Consider the following 19,953-nt stretch of genomic DNA (forward strand, 5'->3'; position numbering starts at 1 on the left):
GGTGACATGAAACTAATTGTGCTCCAGGAATCCGCTTACGGCACGCCATTCTCTGCTTGCTAGAAACACTAACTTTTTTTTTTTTCAAATTTCAACCCAAAAAGCAATGAATCTTGAATAATTATGTTCTACTTACTGGAAACTAATACTTTTTTGCAGATTTCAACGTAACAAATGAAGAATATTGAATAACTACTCTCTGTTTGCTGGAAACTAATACTTTCTTTTTCAGATTTCAATGTAAAATTTAAGAATCTTCGTTAATTCTGCAGGCTTGAAACTAGTTGGGTTCGGCTTCCTCTTACGGCACGCCAGTCTGCCGTTGTGGTTGCTGGAAACTGATGGTTTTTGTGAGGCTCCCGAGTCTTGTTGTTGTGGACTAGTTGGGGTCACTGTTCAGGGGCACGCCAACAGATCATGGGTGAGGTGTGTCTGACTCTGCCTCGATCCCCTGCACTGACTCCTGTTGATTGCTGTCTTCACCACACCTCCTGCTGTTCCTTCTTCTCATACTGTTCTTGTCCCATACTTCTTCTTCAGCTGTACTATTCTCTACTACTCTCCTCCTTCCTCTCCTCTTCTTGTCCTATACTCATTATTTTTCTTAGGCGTACTGTCTTCTGCTAACGTCCTCCTTCTCCTCCTCCTCCTGTTCTTCTATACTTCTTATTCTTCAGCTGCATTATCTTTTGCTGTTCTGTCTCATTACTAAGCTAGAATTAGATCCCAAACAGCCTCGCAATATTCTATAAACCTGATGTTGTTTGGTTATCCTCTGAAACCCTTTAGACTCCTACTCCTCGTGATCTCTGACCCCTATAGCGTCCTTAATAACTCCTAACCCATCCTATCCACTCCTGATCTTTATACCTTCCCAAAGACTTACTCCTACATCCCCTAACGTTCTTCATCCTTACTCCCATCCATCCTAAACTGACTCCTCACTACTCATACTCTCTCTACTCCAACACTATTCCCTCTGACCTCTTATAGCTGCCGTCATTTCTATTCCTATCCTCTCTTGATGCCAACTTTTAATCCTATACACCTCTAACTTGCCCTCGCTTCTACTCCTGAGCTCCTGACCCCACAACCTTCTCCCTAATAGCCTCTCTCCAGCAGATAACAAGTCCGGCTCCTCCGTGGTGCTCAGACATATACCTGGTGGTGTCTAATTATATACATTCGAACAGCAGACCACAGATAGAAGGGAGTAAGCCACAGTCTCTCAGGGCGTTCCCTAGTATTAAATATTGATGCTTTATTTCAATCTGGCGGTGGATTTTTCTTCTTTATTGTGTAATTTCTGTGGGTTGTGCTTTTTGATTATGTGTTTTAGTGTTTTTTTTTTTCTGTTTATCACTGGGTGTGTTTATCGGTTTATTTCCACAGGGTTTTAGTTTGTAATCAGTTATTTCATTATTATTTTATGTTACTTATGTCGTTTTTGCTTATCTATTAATTTTAGTCGTCATTTGGCTTAGTTTATGTATGTTTAAACTTTATTCCTTCAATTTCATTTTATTCTTATCCTCTTCCCTCACTTTCTGTCTGTTCTCTCTCTCTAAGCCCGCTTCCTCCACCCTTCCTTTTTTAAGCCCGTTTCTTCCCTTCCAAAACCCATTTCCAAAACCCTTTCTTCCACCCATCCTTTACTAAGCCCATTTCTTCCACTCCTCCTAAACCTGTATGACTTTCTCTCTCTCAATTATTGTAAAGTAAAAATAGGGTGAAGAGAAAACAAGTGTGTGTACAGATAAGAGGAAACGTGTGAGAAATGAAAGATAGTAGCAAATATGAGATTGTGTTTCTTTTTTTCTCTCTCTTCTAAGTTAAGTGAATTATAGAGCAGAGGACAATTATAGGTAGGGAGGTGTGGCAGTGTCGTAGCACCACTCTTGTCTCCCAAAACCTTGACTTGACACCCCACCCAGCCAGCCAGCCACGCCCTGACCCTTCATTTGATATTCCAGGCGATGTGATAAACGGGAATGCGAAGATTATGTAAGAGTTCACCATGTTAGTCAGTGCGAAAAGTACTTTATTTGCCATTATTGCTCATATTTATGTATTTATTTTATTGGTTGGTGCAAAGAACTTCACTCGCCATTTATCTATTTATTTAGTTCTTTCTTTCCGTCATTGTTTGTTTGTTTGTTTTACTAGGTAGGTAGGTAGCTAGCTGTGGTTAGTTACTTACTTTGTCAGTTAGTTAATTAGTTACTAATTAATTAGTTAGTTGCTTAGTTATTTACATACTTGATTATTTAGTTATTTACTCGTAGTTACTTAGGTAGTTAAGAAAAACGAAAGAATAATACAGTAATAAAAAAAAAAATAGAATAGAAACTCACAATATAATTCAACATCCTACCACAACTTACAATACACGAATAAAGATAAAAGACATTTTACTTCTTGGTGGGGGGTGGGGGTCAAAATTTCAAAAGTGGCGGGCTGAGGCTAAAGGGATGACGAGGTGCGCGCCCTTTTTCCATGGCCGCCGCAACGCCAAGCCCCGCCACAGCTGCCACACAAGTAAGCCTCATTCCCCCCTCATGGCACTGCTCAGAGTTCCTTGCTGCCCTCCTGCGTGGCACCATGAGCGTTAAATATTCCCTGGAGGAGTCACAGCGGGGCAAAAATGGTGGGGGAGGGAGGGAGATAGGGCGATAGTCTTGTGTTTCCTGCCGTGAACAAATGAAGGTCAAAGAATCGATTCTCTTTTATTATTTGGGGTCGGGATTTGTTGTCATTTTGCAGCTGAGTGTGACAGGATCGGTTAGGGCAGGATAGCGTGGTCCTGGTGGCGTGGTACACACTGCACACTCTGCCTAGAAAGAATGTTATCTCTGGTGTTCTCTAAAATGGCGGAGGTAATGTTTGGGAGGAGGAGAGGAAAAGTTACGACCGTCCTGTGTTGCCTTGGGTGTTACTGTGGTGCACCTTCCTTCTTCTTCATGTATTGGGCCTCCTGTATGAAATTAATCGCTAAATATGCAATAAACAACATCCTTTACCTATAATTTATAGTGGTGGATCAAGATAAATTTTGTAGTTACCTCTTCTGATGTTGCCACGGATGTTACTGTAATGCACCTTCCCTCATCTTCGTGTTTTGTGCTTCCTATATGCAGGTTATCTATAAATATGCGATAACAGCATCCTCTGCGTATAATTCGCAGGGCCTGAATGCAGGGTTTTAGGGTGGGGGAAGCTAAATTAGGCCACATTTGGACATTCATTAAATTGTCAAAGAATGAGACGCCATATTTTTGACAACGGAAATTTTTACTCTAACTTTACCTAAGCTAATCTAACTGGATCCCTCCCTTAAGGACACTAACAGAACCTAATCTTAGTTAACCTATCCTAACCTAACCAGGGACCTTTGACATCCCCACCCTTTGGACACTCCATTAAGGATACTAACCTAACTTTTACATTATTATCAACTTGCCTAACACTGTGTCATTTCTTCAGGTTTGCAAAAATGGAGCGTTTCTCAGTGGTAGACAGCATGCCAATCATCACTGTGGAGGCCGACGACTCCACATCAGCTGCCGGCCACATCGTTGTGAAGGGAGTGGCTGACAGCGACACAGCTGAGAAGAGTGAGGACGCCGGGGACACAATGGACACAGATGGGATGGCAAGGATCATTGAGGGGGGCCACATCATTGCTAACGGCACAGACGACACACATGCCACCACCCAGATCATCGCCACCACTGATGGCACACAGATCTTCACCAGTGAGTCTGGGCACATGATGGCATCCGACACTGGGCAGCTCATCAGTACTGAACATAATATCTTTAGTGACTCGGGCAGTGACATAATAGCTGCTGGCTCGGGTCACATCATAATGAACAGCGATGGAGTGGGGAGCATCATTCACTCCAGCGGGCAGGGGATATCGGAGGGTGGAAAGGCACACGTCGTGTCAGCAGATGGGGACATGATAGCAGTGGATGGAAGTCTCCTGGATGGCTCCCACTCACTTCGCACTCATGTCTCAGAGGTAAGGTAGAGAAAGTGGATGTTTGGGATGTATTAAAACTATATAGAGCATTATTTCATCACTTATTCATGTATTTCTATGTGTTTCTTCCATTGTATAAGTTATGATGCAACTATACATGTTTCTGCAGTTCTGGTCAGGGAAGCAGGAAATACCATAGGAAATAAAGAATACATTACAAATAATAGAGAAAACCAACTAATGATTGCCTTGGTGCCTCAGGTGATGGATGGGGCTCAGGAGGGAGGTGAGGAAGAAGAGGGACAGGATTCATTGCTGCAGAGGATAAAGAAGGAGCCAGTTGATGTGGAGGAGGAAGATGAGACCTCCTCCTTCATCCAGATCCGTGTCAATGCCTCAGCGCCGCGGCAGAAGAACAGCACACAGATTCCATTCAGGGTGAGAGGACACCTGGGTGCTGTGGGAGTGTGACATAGCAGTAGTTGTAGTAGTATTGGTAGTAGTGGTAGTTGTAATGGATGTAGTACTGTAGTTGTCATTGAAGTGGTTCTAGGAGAGTTGATAATCTGAATATGTTGGTTGTTGGGTGAGAGAAATGAGTGAGCAGCAGTAATAGATTACATTTGTAGCAGGGAAGCTTAATGGTAGTAATGAAAGGATGTTGAAATATGATGCAGTTATTATATATCAAAAGAAATTAACTGAAGTGATAGTTTTGTGATAAGAAGAACTATAGAATGCAACATTAATGTTATGATTGCTTAGGCAGAGGGAAGCTAGAAGTGTGAAAAATGAAATGAGGAAAGTGATGCAGTCATTAACATTGAAGGAAAAGTAATATATTGTAATTCTATGGTATAACTGGGCATTTGAGTATACATTTTGCCTTCAACCTCCCTCCAGATGGTAGCAGACTCAGAGAAGGCAGTGAGCGACTTGATAAGCAGCGAGAGGACAAACCGATACGCCAAGGTGGACCGTGATGACCCAAGGAGCAGACTGCACTTTGTGAAGTACATGAAGCGAGACGGCAAGACCATCAAGATCTGGGAGTGTGGCATCTGTGAGTTGTGGCCAGTGTTTGTTGGAGTTGTGGTGAAGAAAGTTACAGGGATTTAATAAGACCTGAGTTTGTTGTGGGTTGTTGAGGGAATAACAAGAAAGTGCATTGGAATATAAAAAAAGCTTAAGGATCTGTTGTGGATTGGCAGGAAAAATTTAGAAAAGAATATATTGAAACCTATTGCTCGTTTGGATAATGGAGTGAATGTACTTGGAGATATTTTGTCTGGTATCTTTATAAGTTTCGATATTCATGCTTTTAGTGTTTTTTAATAACTGTCCATATTGTAGATTGCAGATACTGACAGACATTTTATATTTTTTTATGGCTGTTGAGTGAAGGGCGAATTTTATATATATTGTGGCTGGGGAGGTGATGTGAAAAGATGATGTCTATTTAACATCTGAGATTTGTGTGGTATGATGAGTGACTATGAAGAAGGAATAAACATGTATATAACTCCAATAACTTCTGTATTTATGATGATATTCTGTACTTTTGTAGGTGGGAAAGGAAAGATTACAAGTCTTATTACCATCAAAGATTAGATTTGTGAGTAGTATTATGAGTGACTATGAAGAAGGCATTAACATGTATATAACTCCAATAACTTCCATATTTAATGACAATATTTGGTACTTGTGCAGGTGGGAAGGAGTTCATGCACCAGTACACCTTGATGCGCCACCTGCCCACACACACTGACGAGAGGAACTTCAGGTGTAACCAGTGTGGCAAAGCCTTCCGCCAGATGTCCACTTTGTCCCAGCACAAGGCCACACACTCTGAGGTGAACACACACTCTTGCTGGGGAGAAGCAGAGACACACATACTTGCCTGGGTGGGGAAGAAAGGAACATTCAGACACACAGCTTGTCTTTGTGGGGAGAATCAGAGACAGACTTGTAGCATCCGAGAGCGAGAGAGAGAGAGAGAGAGTATTATTTAGGTTTCATTTTATTAATTTTTTTTACTTTACAGTCAAGACCATATGTGTGTGACCTGTGCCAGAAGACCTTCAGCCGAGTGTCAACACTCATCTCCCACAAGAAGACTCACACGGAGGAGAAGCAGCACCAGTGTCACATCTGTGGCAAGGCATTCCACCAGAAGGGTGAGTCTTGCCAAGGGAAGGTACACCAGAGTACAGCTTTCTTTGCGAAGTTGTCTCTGTTATCTGAAGCTTTTGTCTGATGGGAACATTTAGCATTGTATAGTTGAGAGGTGGCAGTGGTGTGTGTTACTGTGCATGTGTGTATGTTTGTGTGTCCTCCATGCTAATTTTGTCACAGTTGTCTGAAGCTCTTGTCCACTGGGAACATTTAGTATTTTACAATAAAGACATGATAGTGATCTGTGTCATTTTGTTTGTGTCTTAAATGATCTACCTAGCTGTTTGATATTCTTAGGAGAGGATGATAGGAGTTTGTTAGAGAAAATATTGAATTTTGTAATAATATCGTCATTCTTTCAGGTAATCTAAAAAACCACCTGTTTACCCACACCAATGAGCGTCCGTACAAGTGTCACATATGTGGGCGAGGGTTCAACCAGTCATCAAACCTGCAGTGTCACAAGGCAAAGGTGAGGGAACAGGGGTGTGGATTTTTTGATGGACCATAATTTATAATGTATGTTATTTCTTGGTGTGGTCAATAAGATATCTATCTGTATCTATCTGTTGACATTACTACATCAGGCACATCTCACTGATCCATCAAGATAACACAAAACATATTAAGTCATCAACTGTACTAGTAATATGCCTTGTTCCTATGATCTTGTATGTTACCGTGCATCTCTTCCCTCACAGGCACACGCTGATGGGATCCTGGACTACCAATATGTTTCTGACAAGTACAAGTGTAATTACTGTGACCTGGCCTTCTCCCGGAGGGCACAGCTGCGGCAGCATGAAGAGTACAAGCATGGAGTGAGGAACCTGCATGGGTCTCGGTCCATGTCAGGTGGTAGCGCTCGAGTCTTAGGGAACAACAGTGCCATCCTTCGCAAACGCAAGATTGGAAATGTTCGCATCATCCAACTGCCCAATGGTGACAAGACATTCCAGGAGGTGCGTGTTTGTTATGTTGGTGTTTGTGCATGTGTGTCTCTTGCTTGTGTGTGTGTGTTTAGTTTGTGTGTGTCCATTGTCTACATCTCCTTGTCTTTTATCATCAGGTTTTGCTTGTCCTCTTCTTCATATTGTACAATCTAACTTGCAGCAACAATATGAACACTTTTTCTCTTCTGCTGTTGACAGATTGGGGTAAACGACACAATGGCAAGACAGCGCAAAGTGAAGCCAAAATCAAGCGTAAGTCCCATTAATTTTTCGGAATCTTTCTTCAGTGTTTAATTTCTGTACATCATTTAATTATTTAGTGTTCTTTCCTCCTTCTTTCATTAAATCACTTCTTCCTGGTCCTTCTTTGCCTCTGTTGTTCATTGTACTTATATTACTTGAACCTTGCAGGTGAAGAGTGGCATCCTGATAGAGCCAATTGACACCAAGGCGATGCACCAAGCGCTGGCTGCCGGCAGGACGCCCTTCGCCCTCCTCAAGCCCACCAAGGGAGTGCCGGTCCTGGTCAAGGTGCAGTTTGCCCTCGGAAGTAAACATGTAAGGAAGACTCGTGACTCAATGTGTCTGTAAATAATCTGGATTTATATTGTTTATATTTGGTTCTCTAGTGTATTTTTATGTTAGGAAATTACTTCATATGATTTCTGGTTCACTGTATTGATGTAGATGAACTGGGTTGATTTGTTTCTTCATTTTGGTGTTGAGTGTATTTTTATGTTGGGAAATGACTTTATGTGACTTTTATGTGTGGTACTCCTTCATGGTACGTCTGTATTATGTATGTTACATTTCATAAAAGTATCATTTGTTGTCTATTAGGTGTTAATATAATGATATATTTTAAATTCAGATGTTATTTGCCAGTTATTATGAAAGAAGAGTTTAGGGTAATGATCTATCTGTTTAGATTTCAGAAGGTATATATGTATTATGAAAGAATAGATTTGTTGAATTATGGCTAATGTGTGTGTAACAATATGTTCCCAGATGTTGGTTCCTGCCACAGCCAGTGAGCTGAGGAGTGCCAGCAAGTTCACGGTGTCTAGTCAACAGAGTGGAGCCAAGGCAGTGCAGATCAAGGTGAGGAGAACATCTCTTCTATTCCACTGTGTTGACTTCTTAGTGGTTCCCCTTTAAGACTGATTTTAATTTATAAACCCTATTACTATAAAGATTAAGATTCCATAGGTCAGTGGTGGTGCCTTCATTCTTAAGCCCTCTGAAACACTGACAGTCTTATTAAAAATTATGACAATTGATAGATAGTAGATCAGAGTGCACCACCTTCCTAGGCTTGCATAGGAACCCTATTGTAAAGGTTAAGCCAGTGTGGTGCTGCAGGTCCCAGTGGTGGCGACGGTGCTGCAACGAGTGGACGAGAACGGGCAAGTGCACATGGACATCGAGGCACCAGGTGATGAAGAGGAGGAGGAGGAAGAGGACGAGGAAGAGGAGGAGGACAACTATGGTGCTTCTGATGGGGACAACAATTTGAGCATTGAGCAGGTAAGATGGAAGGTTGTATAGTCATATCAAAGCTGAATGATTCTAACACTAGTAGCATTGATACTATGAATATCTCATCTTTGCTGTACAGTTTCATGGCAGTAAGACCAAGGCAGACTCAATCCCATAAATCTGGCACCAGTAGCATCAATATCAGATTTTTTCACAGTAATTTGCCCTCTGAAAACTCCTTCAAAGCCATGAATATCTTGTCTTTGCTCTACAGGATCATGGGAGTAAGACGAAAGCAGATGCGACCCCATCCATCATCTCTTCAGTCAGCAATGATGTGGAAGTCAACCAGAGACTCATCATCAACCCAGCAGTGGTCCAGACGTGAGTATTGATGTTCCATGTGGTCTTTGGTACCTGTGCTATTTATTCAGGGGCCAATGGGGCTAAAAATGTGAATGATGTGTGTGCATTTTTTTTATTTATTTTTTTTAATGTAGGAAAGACACTTGCAAAGGGCAACAAAAATCCAGTAAAAAAAAAATCCCACTGAAATGCCAGTCCCATAAAAGGGTCAAAGCATTGGTCAAAAATTGATGAATAAGTGTCTTGAAACCTCCCTCTTTAAGGAATTCAAGTCATAGGAAGGTGGAAATACAGAAGCAGGCAGGGAGTTCCAAAGTTTACCAGAGAAAGGGATGAATGATTGAGAGTACTGGTTAACTCTTGTGTTAGAGAGGTGGACAGAATAGGGGTGAGAGAAAGAAGAAAGTCTTGTGCAGCGAGGCTGCAGGAGGAAGAAGAAGCAAAGTTATTGGAGATATTTTTGGCTAGATGCCAGAAGTCACGAGGAGAGTTAGATCTTGAAAGGTTTTGACACTTTTTTAATGAACGAGTTTTTGGCTAGTTGGAGAACAGACTTGGCATATGTGTGGTGCTTTGTCTGGGCCACTCTGTGAGATTACTGGCCTGCTTTATACATAGATTTACTCATGAGCTGTTTTATTTTAGTTTTAGGATCTGCCTTGTGTGGTCATATGAGTTTTTATGCTATGATTTTTTTCTTTTCATTATGTATGTATGTAAGCACTGTTATCATCATTCTTTTAAACCTCTGCCATCTTTCCTTCTGGTGTGTTAGAAGATAGTACTTCTCCCACAGTAAACTGAAACACTAGGGAAGCATGATAAGAGGATGAAAAGAAAAACATTCCTTTTTTTTCTGTATCTCATGGAACGTTAAGGAAAGTCATCTGAGGAACCCAGTAAGACAACCTTGCTTTCTTATCATTAGCTCCATCACTGAGCTAGTCATAGAAGAAGAAGATAAGGAGGGTAGCAAGCATTATCTTAGCCATTTTTTTGTTTTTATCCTTTAGGTCCATTACTGAGCCTGTCATGGAAGGTGAGGAGGAGGGTGAGGAAGCTGGCGAACATTCACTGGACACCCCCATGGCACCCACTGAGGATGGCATCATTATCAGTGCCATGGCTGGAGGGGATCCCATGGAGTACTCACTGGGCCAGGAGGCAGCCATAGCCACAGGCAGTGCCGAGGAGACTGGAGAGGAAATCAGCTCAGTGGATCTCTTAGCCACAGCTGTGAATCTTGTGTCTCAGGCTCAAATGAATAAAGGTGTGTATGAATGAGTGTGTGTGTGTGTGTGTGTGTGTCCAGCATTTGTATTTTCACAGGATTCAGTTTTGCTTTTAATATTCCATCTTCTTATACCAAATGATCATATTTTCTATGCTGAATTATCATGTTTCATATACCAAATTATTGTTTTTTTATGCCAAATTATTATTTTCTCTGTGTACCAAATTATTATGTTTTCTTTATCAAATGGCCTTGTTTTCTATGAATCTATGTTCTCTGTTTGCATGCGCATACCGTTTCCTCTGGTATTACTAATTTATTGATGTGTGTGTGAAAAACTTGAGTACAGCACATTCTTATCTACTCTTCGGTGTTTCCTTTTGAATTTTTTTTTTTTTTTTTTTTTTTTTTGCAGATATAAGTTTCCAGATGAACCTTTTCTTTTCATTCAAGCATTTGAGAAAAAGAGGCGTCATGTTATTTCTCATATGTGTACATAATCAATTTGGTTGCTCAAGATGCTAACGTGTTTGATGTCCCCAGATGGCATAAGTGGCATGGACGGCATTCAGTACCTGCGGCAAGTGAACCTCCGGGAGTATGAGGTTGTGCCGGCCAACCACACCCAGGCCACACATGTCATCAACCAGCACGGCCACATAGAGCAGATCAAGGTAATGTGCAGCCCAACCTCTTCACCTGAGGGAATGCCTTAATTGCTGGTTGTTTTATTCCTGCTTGTTCTTTCATTATATCTGTGTTTTAAAATATTACCCTGGTATTCCCTGCTATTCTTGTCCTGTAGGCAGTGGAAGAAGACATTCAAGAAGCTTTATTGCCACTTTCTTTATTCTTGCTTAGTCCTTCAGTGTACTATGTGTGTGTGTGTTGAAATGTTACCCTTGTTTTTCTTAGTATCTAGGTGCTTCAGGCATTAGTGCTCCTGACTTATATACAGGAAGTCTCAAGGTTTTAGTCCTGGTTTACTGTCAGGACTTTCTCTGGTGACTGCCTGCTCCTAGGTCCACCCAGTCTTAAATGAGTGGCAGCTAGCAATGACTGGGAAAGCTCCAGGTTGTGGAGAAAGGGACTGGCCACCCTACTTGATATTCCAAGGGTGTGGGGTGGGTGGCTCTACCTGCCCATGACCTACCATGAGCACAGCCTTAATTTTTCACTCCTTGCCTTGTAGGTGGTGGAGGAGAGCACCCAGGCTGTCAGTATGGAGCATGCCAACATTTCTGCCTTCATGGATGCCCTGCAGAGTGCCGGATACCACATTGACACCGGCAACCAGCAGATCATTATTAACGCTGATGGGAACGCCATGGTGGTGGATCAGCAGGTAGGAAATTACATAGTTTTTGTGCATGGCCTTAATTTTTGTTCTTGTAAGTTAATGTCACCAGTTTTTGTGTGTATAATGTTATCATTGCTCATTTGTTTGGTCTCATTGTTAGTGCTACTGTAACTGTGCACTTGACTGTATCTGGTTTACAGGTGCACATGGTGATAGATGGAGACATGGAAGGTGTGGTGAACGAGAGCGTCGACCCGTCCTCTGTGAATCTGGTCGTCCATGAGGTGCCGGAGGTAAGGCAGGGAGTCTGCTGAGAGATGTGAGGCTGGTATGGTATTGCCTTGACATTGTTGAGAGATGTGAGGCTGGTATGGTGTCATCTTGATATACAAACTGATCCCTGATGTGAGATGTGTAAGGCTAAGGGGAAGGCCACGAATGAGATGGTGCAGTGTCTGCACTGCTAGATATAAGAGGGATATCTGAGAAGCAAGGAAGAGTATTTGTGAAGAGCTATGAGTGCTATATGTTAAAGGGAGGTCTGGAAAGATGTGGTTGTGCATGATAGTGATTAATGGAGAGGCTCAGATAGGACTAATTTGGGACTCTACCACTTCCATGCACCAGTCATGTGACCATCACTGACTAGAGTGTGTGTGTGTGTGTGTGTGGAAAGCTGGTATGATTGTTGCACAATCATACACAGTGTATTTGAGAAGGACTGAGGATATGATGAGTATTGTGTTGATGGTGCTTCAGTCTTGGGTTTCTGTGTTTTGCTTCTGTGTTGTCTGCATGAAGGGTGTGGGTGGCAAGTCCATCCTTATAGGATAGATGACTGAGTTTCTTCCTTCCCCACCAGGGCATACAGGGTGCTGATGCTGAGGACACCAACTAAAGGAGCTTTCAGGATCTCTCCCCTGAGCTGCCAAGCTGAAGAAGCTGTATATTCTCGTCAATTTATCGATATCTTAGATAAGGTTAAGTGAGTTGCAAGTTATGTAAGCATCAATTTTTTTTGTAAAAATTTGTGTTGTTTTGGTACGTAGAATTCCTTGCTCATTTGTGACTGATCCACAGAGGAGTTGATCCAAAACACGAGAGTGCATCACTCTTAATGTGTACATTTTCTATTTCACTGTTGGTTGTACATAATGACAGTGATGCTGCGTCTAGAATCACGTCGTGTGAAGTGGTGGATCACCAACAATACCCAAGTGCCTTCCAACATTTCAGACTTTGACCAAGACTTGTGTTGTGCAGAGTTGTTGCCGTTGCTCTCTCAGGACAATAGAGACACGTAGCACAGCACTATGATAGCAAGCTTGGCAATATTTGTCATGGTTAAAGTAAAACATGCCCTCCTACCCTTCATTAAGTTCAACTGTCTCACCTCTTCATTATATTTCCCAATGTGCAGGTATGGGATGAATCATGTGAATTATTTCAGTGCCTTGTTAATTAGCATTGCAAACACACACTCTTATACAAGAAAAGTGCATGTTAAATTAGGAAAGTCATGTATTATGTTTCTTTATGTATAGTTGTAGTGTAAATAATCTTCACAGGGTTGTTGACAATAACATCAAAATCAGCTTATTGAGAAAAAAGAAAGCTAAATACTACAGAGGAAGCTTTTACTCACTACTGGTTACTTATAAGGTCTATTGTATCCACATCATGTATGTGTTTCTCTTAGTCTTGTCAAAAGTTGCCTCATTACTCCTCTTCTTCACCCTGTAGCAACAATTCTTTCAATGTCTGCTGGTGGTGGCACTGCTCTCTGCCTCTCAGTGTCACGAGTCCCGTGTTCCTTCTTGTTGCATCTCAAGCCTGGTTCTCTTCGGGCTGAGTGGCACAATGACAGAGGCTGTGATTCCTGACCTAAAGGCTGGACATGTGAACCTCTTGTGTTGTGTGAGAGGGAGAGATGATGTTTGTTTCCAGCCCTAACTGTGCAGCCAGGCTGGAATACTGATATATCATTTCCTCAGTGTCTCAACTTACCTGTGTCTTCATTTTCTCAGCTGTGTTCATCTTCATTTTTTTAAGGAAATGTGTTGATATGAATGGTGTGAGGAGTTGTGGTGTGTACTTGTGTTTGGATGTGTTTAGTGAATGTGGGTCCAGGAAAGGAACACATTGGATACTGTTTCTTCAGACTGATTGCTAATTTTCCTGTCTGTGTCTCCCTATTGCCTCTTAGTCCTTCATAATATTGGCCTTTACAGATGAGTCTCCAGGTTGCCTTTTCTCACATTCAGTCCTTGCCTTGCCTTGGTTTATGGTCCAACAGTTGGACTTGCAAGTGTATACTGAAAATAGTATTTGTTTTGCTTTGAACCAAATGTTATTATTAGGAGGTATGTTCCTGGTCCTAGTCTATATTTTAGTCTTTCAAAACCATTGTGCAGTTCATCTTACTGAAATTGTGAGAGCATAGAAGTGTGAAAAGTATTACAGAGGAAAACTGATCTTTCTGCCTCATTTTGCAGTATCAAGTTTATCATTAAGTCAGCTTTTGTGGACAGTGGAAGGTTAAATGAATCAAGAGTGAAGGAGTGTAGTGTGCAGTGTGAGGTGTGTGGTGTGCAGGCTTTGTATGATTAGGACGAGAGACGCCTCAAAGACTTGGCCCCTTTTGTTGTTGTATAGAGTTATACAATATATGAAGATGCTATTTTGTTTAGCAAATAATGCTTGTGATATGTAGAGTCAGGTTGATTGTGCCACTTCTTGTGTATGCTCATGTGTGTGTGTGTGTGTGTGTGTGTGTGTGTGTGTGTGTGTGTGTGTGTGTGTGTGTGTGTGTGTGTTGAAGGGTGTGAGCCAGTGTTGTTGACTCACAGTCCTGGCAACACACAGCAGCACAGACTGTCATGACCTCATGTACCTGATCCATAGTTGTTAGTGTTGCTCAAGCCCTGCAGGCCATGGTGGGCAGGGCACAGCAGGGCAGGGCAGGGCTCCTTAGCATCTTGTTAGGGGCAGCAATGGATGCCTATAGGCTGTGCCTCAGAAGCCAGAAACTTAATTTATTCCTTATGTTTAAAAGTGCAAGTGTTGCATTATTCTTCACTTGACTGACTTAATTTACTTTTGTAATTGATGCAATGCATAAAGAAGCTTAAATGATGAATGCAGTCCAGCTTTAAGACTTCCTGTTTTTATATTAATCATGTAATATTCAGTATGACTGGTTTTCATTTCTAATAAATATCAAACTAGAGTAGAAGCTTTAATTCCCAGCCTTGACAGCCGAGATATGGAGGTACCAGTGTCTGTTGATCCTGAACTGTGATGGTTGCTGCTCACCCCATAACCCAGCTCCAGTGATTCAGCAGGGCGAGGTGTAGGTGGGTTCCCCACACCCCTGCCTCTGTTACCTGACGTGTAGGGACTGCAACATGGAGGCCTGATGGCTTTTTGCAGCTTCCCTTATATTCTAATGTTTTTATATGTTTGTAGGGTATAAGTGTGTGTGGATGCACTGAATTGGTAGTGAAGAGATATACCATTCTAGGTTTTATATGAGAATAATTTGTCACCATGAAATATAGCTCTTTCATATTTGCAGGAAATGATAAGGAGACTCAAAACATACTATTTAATCTTAGAGTTTTACAAAAGTTCAAGTAACACAAACAGGTATCAGTGGTAATAGTAGTTCTATAGTAAAGGGTTGAACATTGTGGAAATGCATAACAGTCATTAACTAACAATGTATAGCTCCTCATGAAAGAGAGAGAGAGAGAGAGAGAGAGAGAGAGAGAGAGAATACTAATAATTTAAGACCGTATAATGCATATTTATTTATTTTCATATACATTATTTTTTGAAGCCTGCACTAATTTTCTTTATTGTATTGTATCTAGATTATAAGTTAAATAAGAAATTGACTATGCGTGTGTGTTTGTGTGTGTGTGTGAGAGAGAGAGAGAGAGAGAGAGAGGAGAGAACCATACACATTCTACATTCTGCACTAAGCTAGACTAGGCTACACTAGGCTCCCGTACAGGTGGGCCTAGGTAGGGTGAGCCTACACTAATGTGACAGGCTTTCTTAGCTTAGGCTCTGGGATGATGACTTGGATGCCAGAGGGTTCCTTCCTCACCACAGCCTGGGGGTAGAGGGGGAAGAGATAAGACCATCATCATTATCACTGTTACTAATATGTCGTCATCACTGTTCACCTCCCTAATGCAAGAGCTAAACAGCATTCACAATCTTTCATCCCTTTCATTGATAAACTCTGGAAGTCCCTGCATGCTTCTATATTTCCCTCTTCCAGTGACTTGGATTCTTTCAAGAGGAAGGTCTCAAGACACTTCTCCAACTTTGAATAATCAATTTGGCCCTTCTTCTTTAGGGAGTAGCAGTTCAGTTAGACTTTATTGTATATAATTTTTTTGTTGCCTTTGGCCAGTATTTATCTTGCATAAAAATAAATAAAATAAGATAATCACAGTAGAAGGTTTAAACGTGTAGACTATATTCTGAAAAAAAAAAAAAAAAACTTCTGTGCCGCATCTCCACTACTTTGAAAAGGCGCTATAGTTAAAGTTATACGGATTTTTAAGGGTATTGTTATGGTTCTTGTGCCAAATTAACAATATTTTTACATTAATAACAGTAGAAGCACTCTTGAGAAAGCGGTCCATCATCTCTGTGGCCTTTGACAATAGTCGTGAGAGCAAAGCGTTTCCTGGTAAGTCTCACTACCCACGTACCTTGAGTCCCTCTCCGTCCTTCTTATCCTCGTAGGTGACAGTGTAGACGAAGCCATCGGGCAACACGTAGCTGTAAGAGCCCTTGACGCGTCCCTCATCGTCAGAGACCTCAGCGCGGTTCTGGTAGTTTGTGGTCTCGTCATCTCGCACCTCGAAACCGAAGTTGTAGGGCTTGGGGGGCTGGAGAGAGGCGGGGGACGAGGGATATTAGTTACGGGATGTTAAAGAAGGATGGTAGAGCATTCTGACGTCATCTCTTATTTTTGGGAACTGCAGAGAGAGATGGGGAATGAAGGAAATTAGTTACGGGATGTTAGGGAGGGGTGATGTGCATTTAAGAGGCCTTTTGTGGTCAAGTCTTATCTTAAAGTCGAAATTGTGAGATTTAGTGGAGTGAAGATGGGGGAGAGTGGCAGGGAAGGGAAGATGTATTGTTACATAACGCCTCTAGTTGAATAGCTTGAGAATTAAGGAATATTTTATAGTCATCTCGAATCTTCAAATGGTAGATGTAAGACTTAAGAGCTAGAGACAGAGAGGGAGAGACGGTGAAGGCGAGAAAACTTAGTTTACTTGTAAAACGTTTGTGGTCGAACAAATGGAGCTGAGGATAATTTTGCTGTCATCCCGCGTCTTGAAACAGAATGTAAGACTCAGAGGGAGGCTGAAGACGGGGAAAATGCGAAGGGAAGGGGGAAGAGTACAGTTAGGGAGCGCTGCGGGAGAGATTGTTCTTGTGGTCGAGCAGATGGAGAGTGATGATATTGTGAAAACTTCGCGCCTCTGAAGGAGTATTAGGCCAGACAGCTGTCGGAAAGAAGAGATGTTTGGTGTAGTGCTGTGTTTGAAAAGACTTAGCATTAGTTTTGTGGTTGAGCAGACGCATTGTGGCGGATTTTGTGGCTTGGAGAGGTTGAGAAGGACGGAGGGAGAAAGGTTTGGGGAAGGAAGGTTGCTTCTGTGGTCTAGCATGTAAATAAGGAAACTTTTTTGGTCACGAAGCTGTAGTAATAGGCTTGGTGAACTGAAGTGACGGGAATGAAGAAAAGCTTAGTTGATGCCTTGCTTCGAAAGACATAAAACTAGAATGTGGTTTAGCAGAACTAGTCTTGGGGATGAAAGTGGCGGGAATGGGTAGGTGGAGCGTTGATGTCATGTTTCAGAAGACGTAATTAGATTAGTATGTGGTTTAGCGGGTGAAGAATGAAGGTGAATATTGTGGTCATGTCAATCTCAAAGCCAAGGTTGGAGAAGCAAACGTGACTGCACAGACGTGAGACAGAGACACACTCAGACAGACCTACTGACCTAGCACTCTTCATGATCTAAAATTCTTAAAGGTAATGTCACGCTCACACACACATTGAAGCTGAGAATAACTGTTGCCCAGGAAATCTTCCGTGACCTCTATAGGATCTCTGCTGTCACACTCACACACGCACTCTTCCCTTCCAGTTCCGTACCTCAATGATCTCTTCCTCCAGCCTGCCTAGTTTGGCCGCCGTCGCCGCCGCCACCACCGCCAGGAGAATGACAACCTGAAGGACGAGAGAAAGAGGTTAGTCACAGTTTTGGTGTGTGAAATTCTTGATAACTCTGTTAACCATATTTTGCAACGCTTTTGCGTCGCACCCCCACTATTTTCCAAAGACTGTTTTAGAAAGTAGAGTCACAAGTGTTAGGTTTTTAAGGGTGTTATGTATATATATATATATATATATATATATATATATATATATATATATATATATATATATATATATATATATATATATATATATATATATATATATATATATATATATATTATAGTGACAGATTGACAACATTTCTACATTATAAACAGCAGCAGCTCTCTTCAGAACGTGGGTGGCTGATCATCTCTGTGGCCTTTGAAAATAGTAATAGTGAGAGAGCAAAGCGTTTCTGAATATTGTGTCCAAAGATCAAGACATTCTGTAATTATTAAGGAGGTATGGGCTTTGTAATTAAGCATAATCGCATATTTAATATCTGCTTAGCATATTTTATCCTGTTACTTAAGACGAGCTTGAATTAACCTTGACCCATTGTAAGTTGACCTCCAGATTATGGTCTCTCATATCAACCATAATTGCATTCCTCCCGTATCTTAACCCTACTTATTGTATTCCACCATGATCTATACAAATCTTATAAACCAAAATCTAACCTAGTCTAGCCTAACCTAACCTAACCTAACCCCGGCCACATCTTGATAAGACTCTAAGACTCTTTATAATTATCTTACCTTTCAAAATGATTACTTTATACATCATTATGGATACTGTATGATTAATTTTAAGTATTGTGGACGATTCAACGGGAGCAATTATGAACGAGGATTTTCTTTACTAGCAGAGCGAGAATGATATATGGAAATGTAATGTTTGATCTAACATGGAGGCAAATGGAAAATGTAAACCAAGAAATGGGGAATACAATCAAGAAAAATGCTTGAATATGAATCAAGACAAATAGGGAAATTGAATCAAGTCTCGTAATGTTTTCCTAGTAATGTTTGAAATGGCGGATACGAATCAAGGAAAACAGAGGAAAATCGTCTCGTAATGTTTCCCTGGTGATAGAAGTGGGGATATGAATCAAAGAAAATAAGGGAAAATCAAATCTCGTAATGCTTTCCTGATATTAAAAAAAATGGAAATGTTAATCAAGGAAAATATGGAAAAGATCGTCTCATAATGTTTTCCTGGTGTTTGGGGGTGACGCAAGATGAGGGGGGGAGGGTTTGAGGGATTCCAGTGAAGGAGGTAGTGAAGGAGGTCAACCCGCGGCCCTTTCTCGCTCGCAGGTTGACTGGCGTAACATTCTCTTCCAGTCCTCCTCTCCTTCCTCTGTATGAGCGTAACTCTGCCGGCGGTGAATGGGGTTGTGCAAGATTTTTTTTTTCCCGCAGTTGTCTAGATGTCGTTGATGTTATTGTTTATTGATGTAGTGGTAGTAGTTTGTAAATTTAATAGATTATCAACAGCGTAGCATTAATAGTCTAGAGTGTTACAGGTTTAGCTATTATTATTATTAGTAGTAGTAGTAGTAGTAGCAGCTTAGGATAACATCAGTAGTGTATTGATAGTTTAGAATAGTAGAACCTTCCTTTTTGTATTTTTCTCTCACGCAGGATTGAGGTGAAAAAATACCCAAATCCTTCCCTTTCATTGGCTGCCATATGCTAAACATGTTATATCTTCGAGCGCCGAATCTCTGAACGTTGCGGTAAACACGATACAAAAAAGGAAGAAAAACAAAACACTAGAGTGCTTTGCTTAAGAGAAATGAAGTAACCTGGAGACCTTTACGATAATTAACTAAATATGTGTGTGTGTGTGTGTGTGTGTGTGTGTGTGTGTGTGTGTGTGTGTGTGTGTGTGTGTGTAGCACTTTCACCGTCTGGTCCATTCACCTGCACCACCCATCCCCACCTACGGAGGTCAGGTTAGGTGCGGCCCACAAAAAGGGACCCATACCTCCATTCCCTCTCTTTCTCTCTCACACACGCACGCACACACAAAGCCTTGCACGTGTCCCCATAAGCAACATGTGGGTCAGTCAACAACCCTCCCCCACCCAATTGCGTCAAGGTGGTCTGAGCCAAAGACCCGCCTGCGTTACCTTCACCTGTCGTACTTATTCACACCATGTGGCTCAGCAAATTAAGGTTGATGATCTTACCTGTCCGTGTTGACTATAAAGGG

General features: G+C 41.6%; 2 protein-coding genes across 4 annotated transcripts in view; one reads left to right on the forward strand and one right to left on the reverse strand.

The window, feature by feature from the left end:
* Positions 1–2,438: 2,438 nt before the first annotated feature.
* Positions 2,439–14,721, forward strand: LOC135089867 (uncharacterized). Of its 3 annotated transcripts, none has more exons than XM_063986028.1 (18): positions 2,439–2,538; positions 3,484–4,024; positions 4,247–4,423; positions 4,889–5,048; positions 5,696–5,838; positions 6,030–6,162; positions 6,523–6,632; positions 6,862–7,122; positions 7,312–7,365; positions 7,525–7,671; positions 8,122–8,214; positions 8,476–8,640; positions 8,867–8,976; positions 9,972–10,228; positions 10,736–10,866; positions 11,385–11,537; positions 11,693–11,785; positions 12,355–14,721. In XM_063986028.1, the coding sequence occupies exons 2-18, from the start codon at positions 3,494–3,496 to the stop codon at positions 12,388–12,390; spliced, it is 2,754 nt and encodes a 917-aa protein (XP_063842098.1). In that variant the 5' UTR covers positions 2,439–2,538; positions 3,484–3,493; the 3' UTR covers positions 12,391–14,721. The 3 variants fall into 3 exon arrangements, with proteins under 3 accessions (XP_063842098.1, XP_063842097.1, XP_063842096.1); XM_063986027.1 differs by lacking the exon at positions 2,439–2,538 and adding an exon at positions 2,721–2,876; XM_063986026.1 differs by lacking the exon at positions 2,439–2,538 and adding an exon at positions 3,068–3,090.
* Positions 14,722–15,085: 364 nt separating this feature from the next.
* Positions 15,086–19,953, reverse strand: part of LOC135089869 (uncharacterized) — a 6,938-nt gene continuing 2,070 nt past the window's right edge. Inside the window, exons 2-4 of the mRNA XM_063986031.1 lie at positions 17,686–17,760; positions 16,223–16,402; positions 15,086–15,612 (exon numbers count right to left, since the gene is read on the reverse strand). Of these exons, the coding sequence (XP_063842101.1) occupies positions 15,532–15,612; positions 16,223–16,402; positions 17,686–17,760 (336 nt within the window). The 3' untranslated portion in view covers positions 15,086–15,531. The remainder of the gene's footprint in view (positions 15,613–16,222; positions 16,403–17,685; positions 17,761–19,953) is intronic.

Source organism: Scylla paramamosain, chromosome 33, assembly GCF_035594125.1.
Source record: "Scylla paramamosain isolate STU-SP2022 chromosome 33, ASM3559412v1, whole genome shotgun sequence".
In the NCBI taxonomy this organism is placed as follows: Eukaryota; Metazoa; Arthropoda; class Malacostraca; order Decapoda; family Portunidae; genus Scylla; species Scylla paramamosain.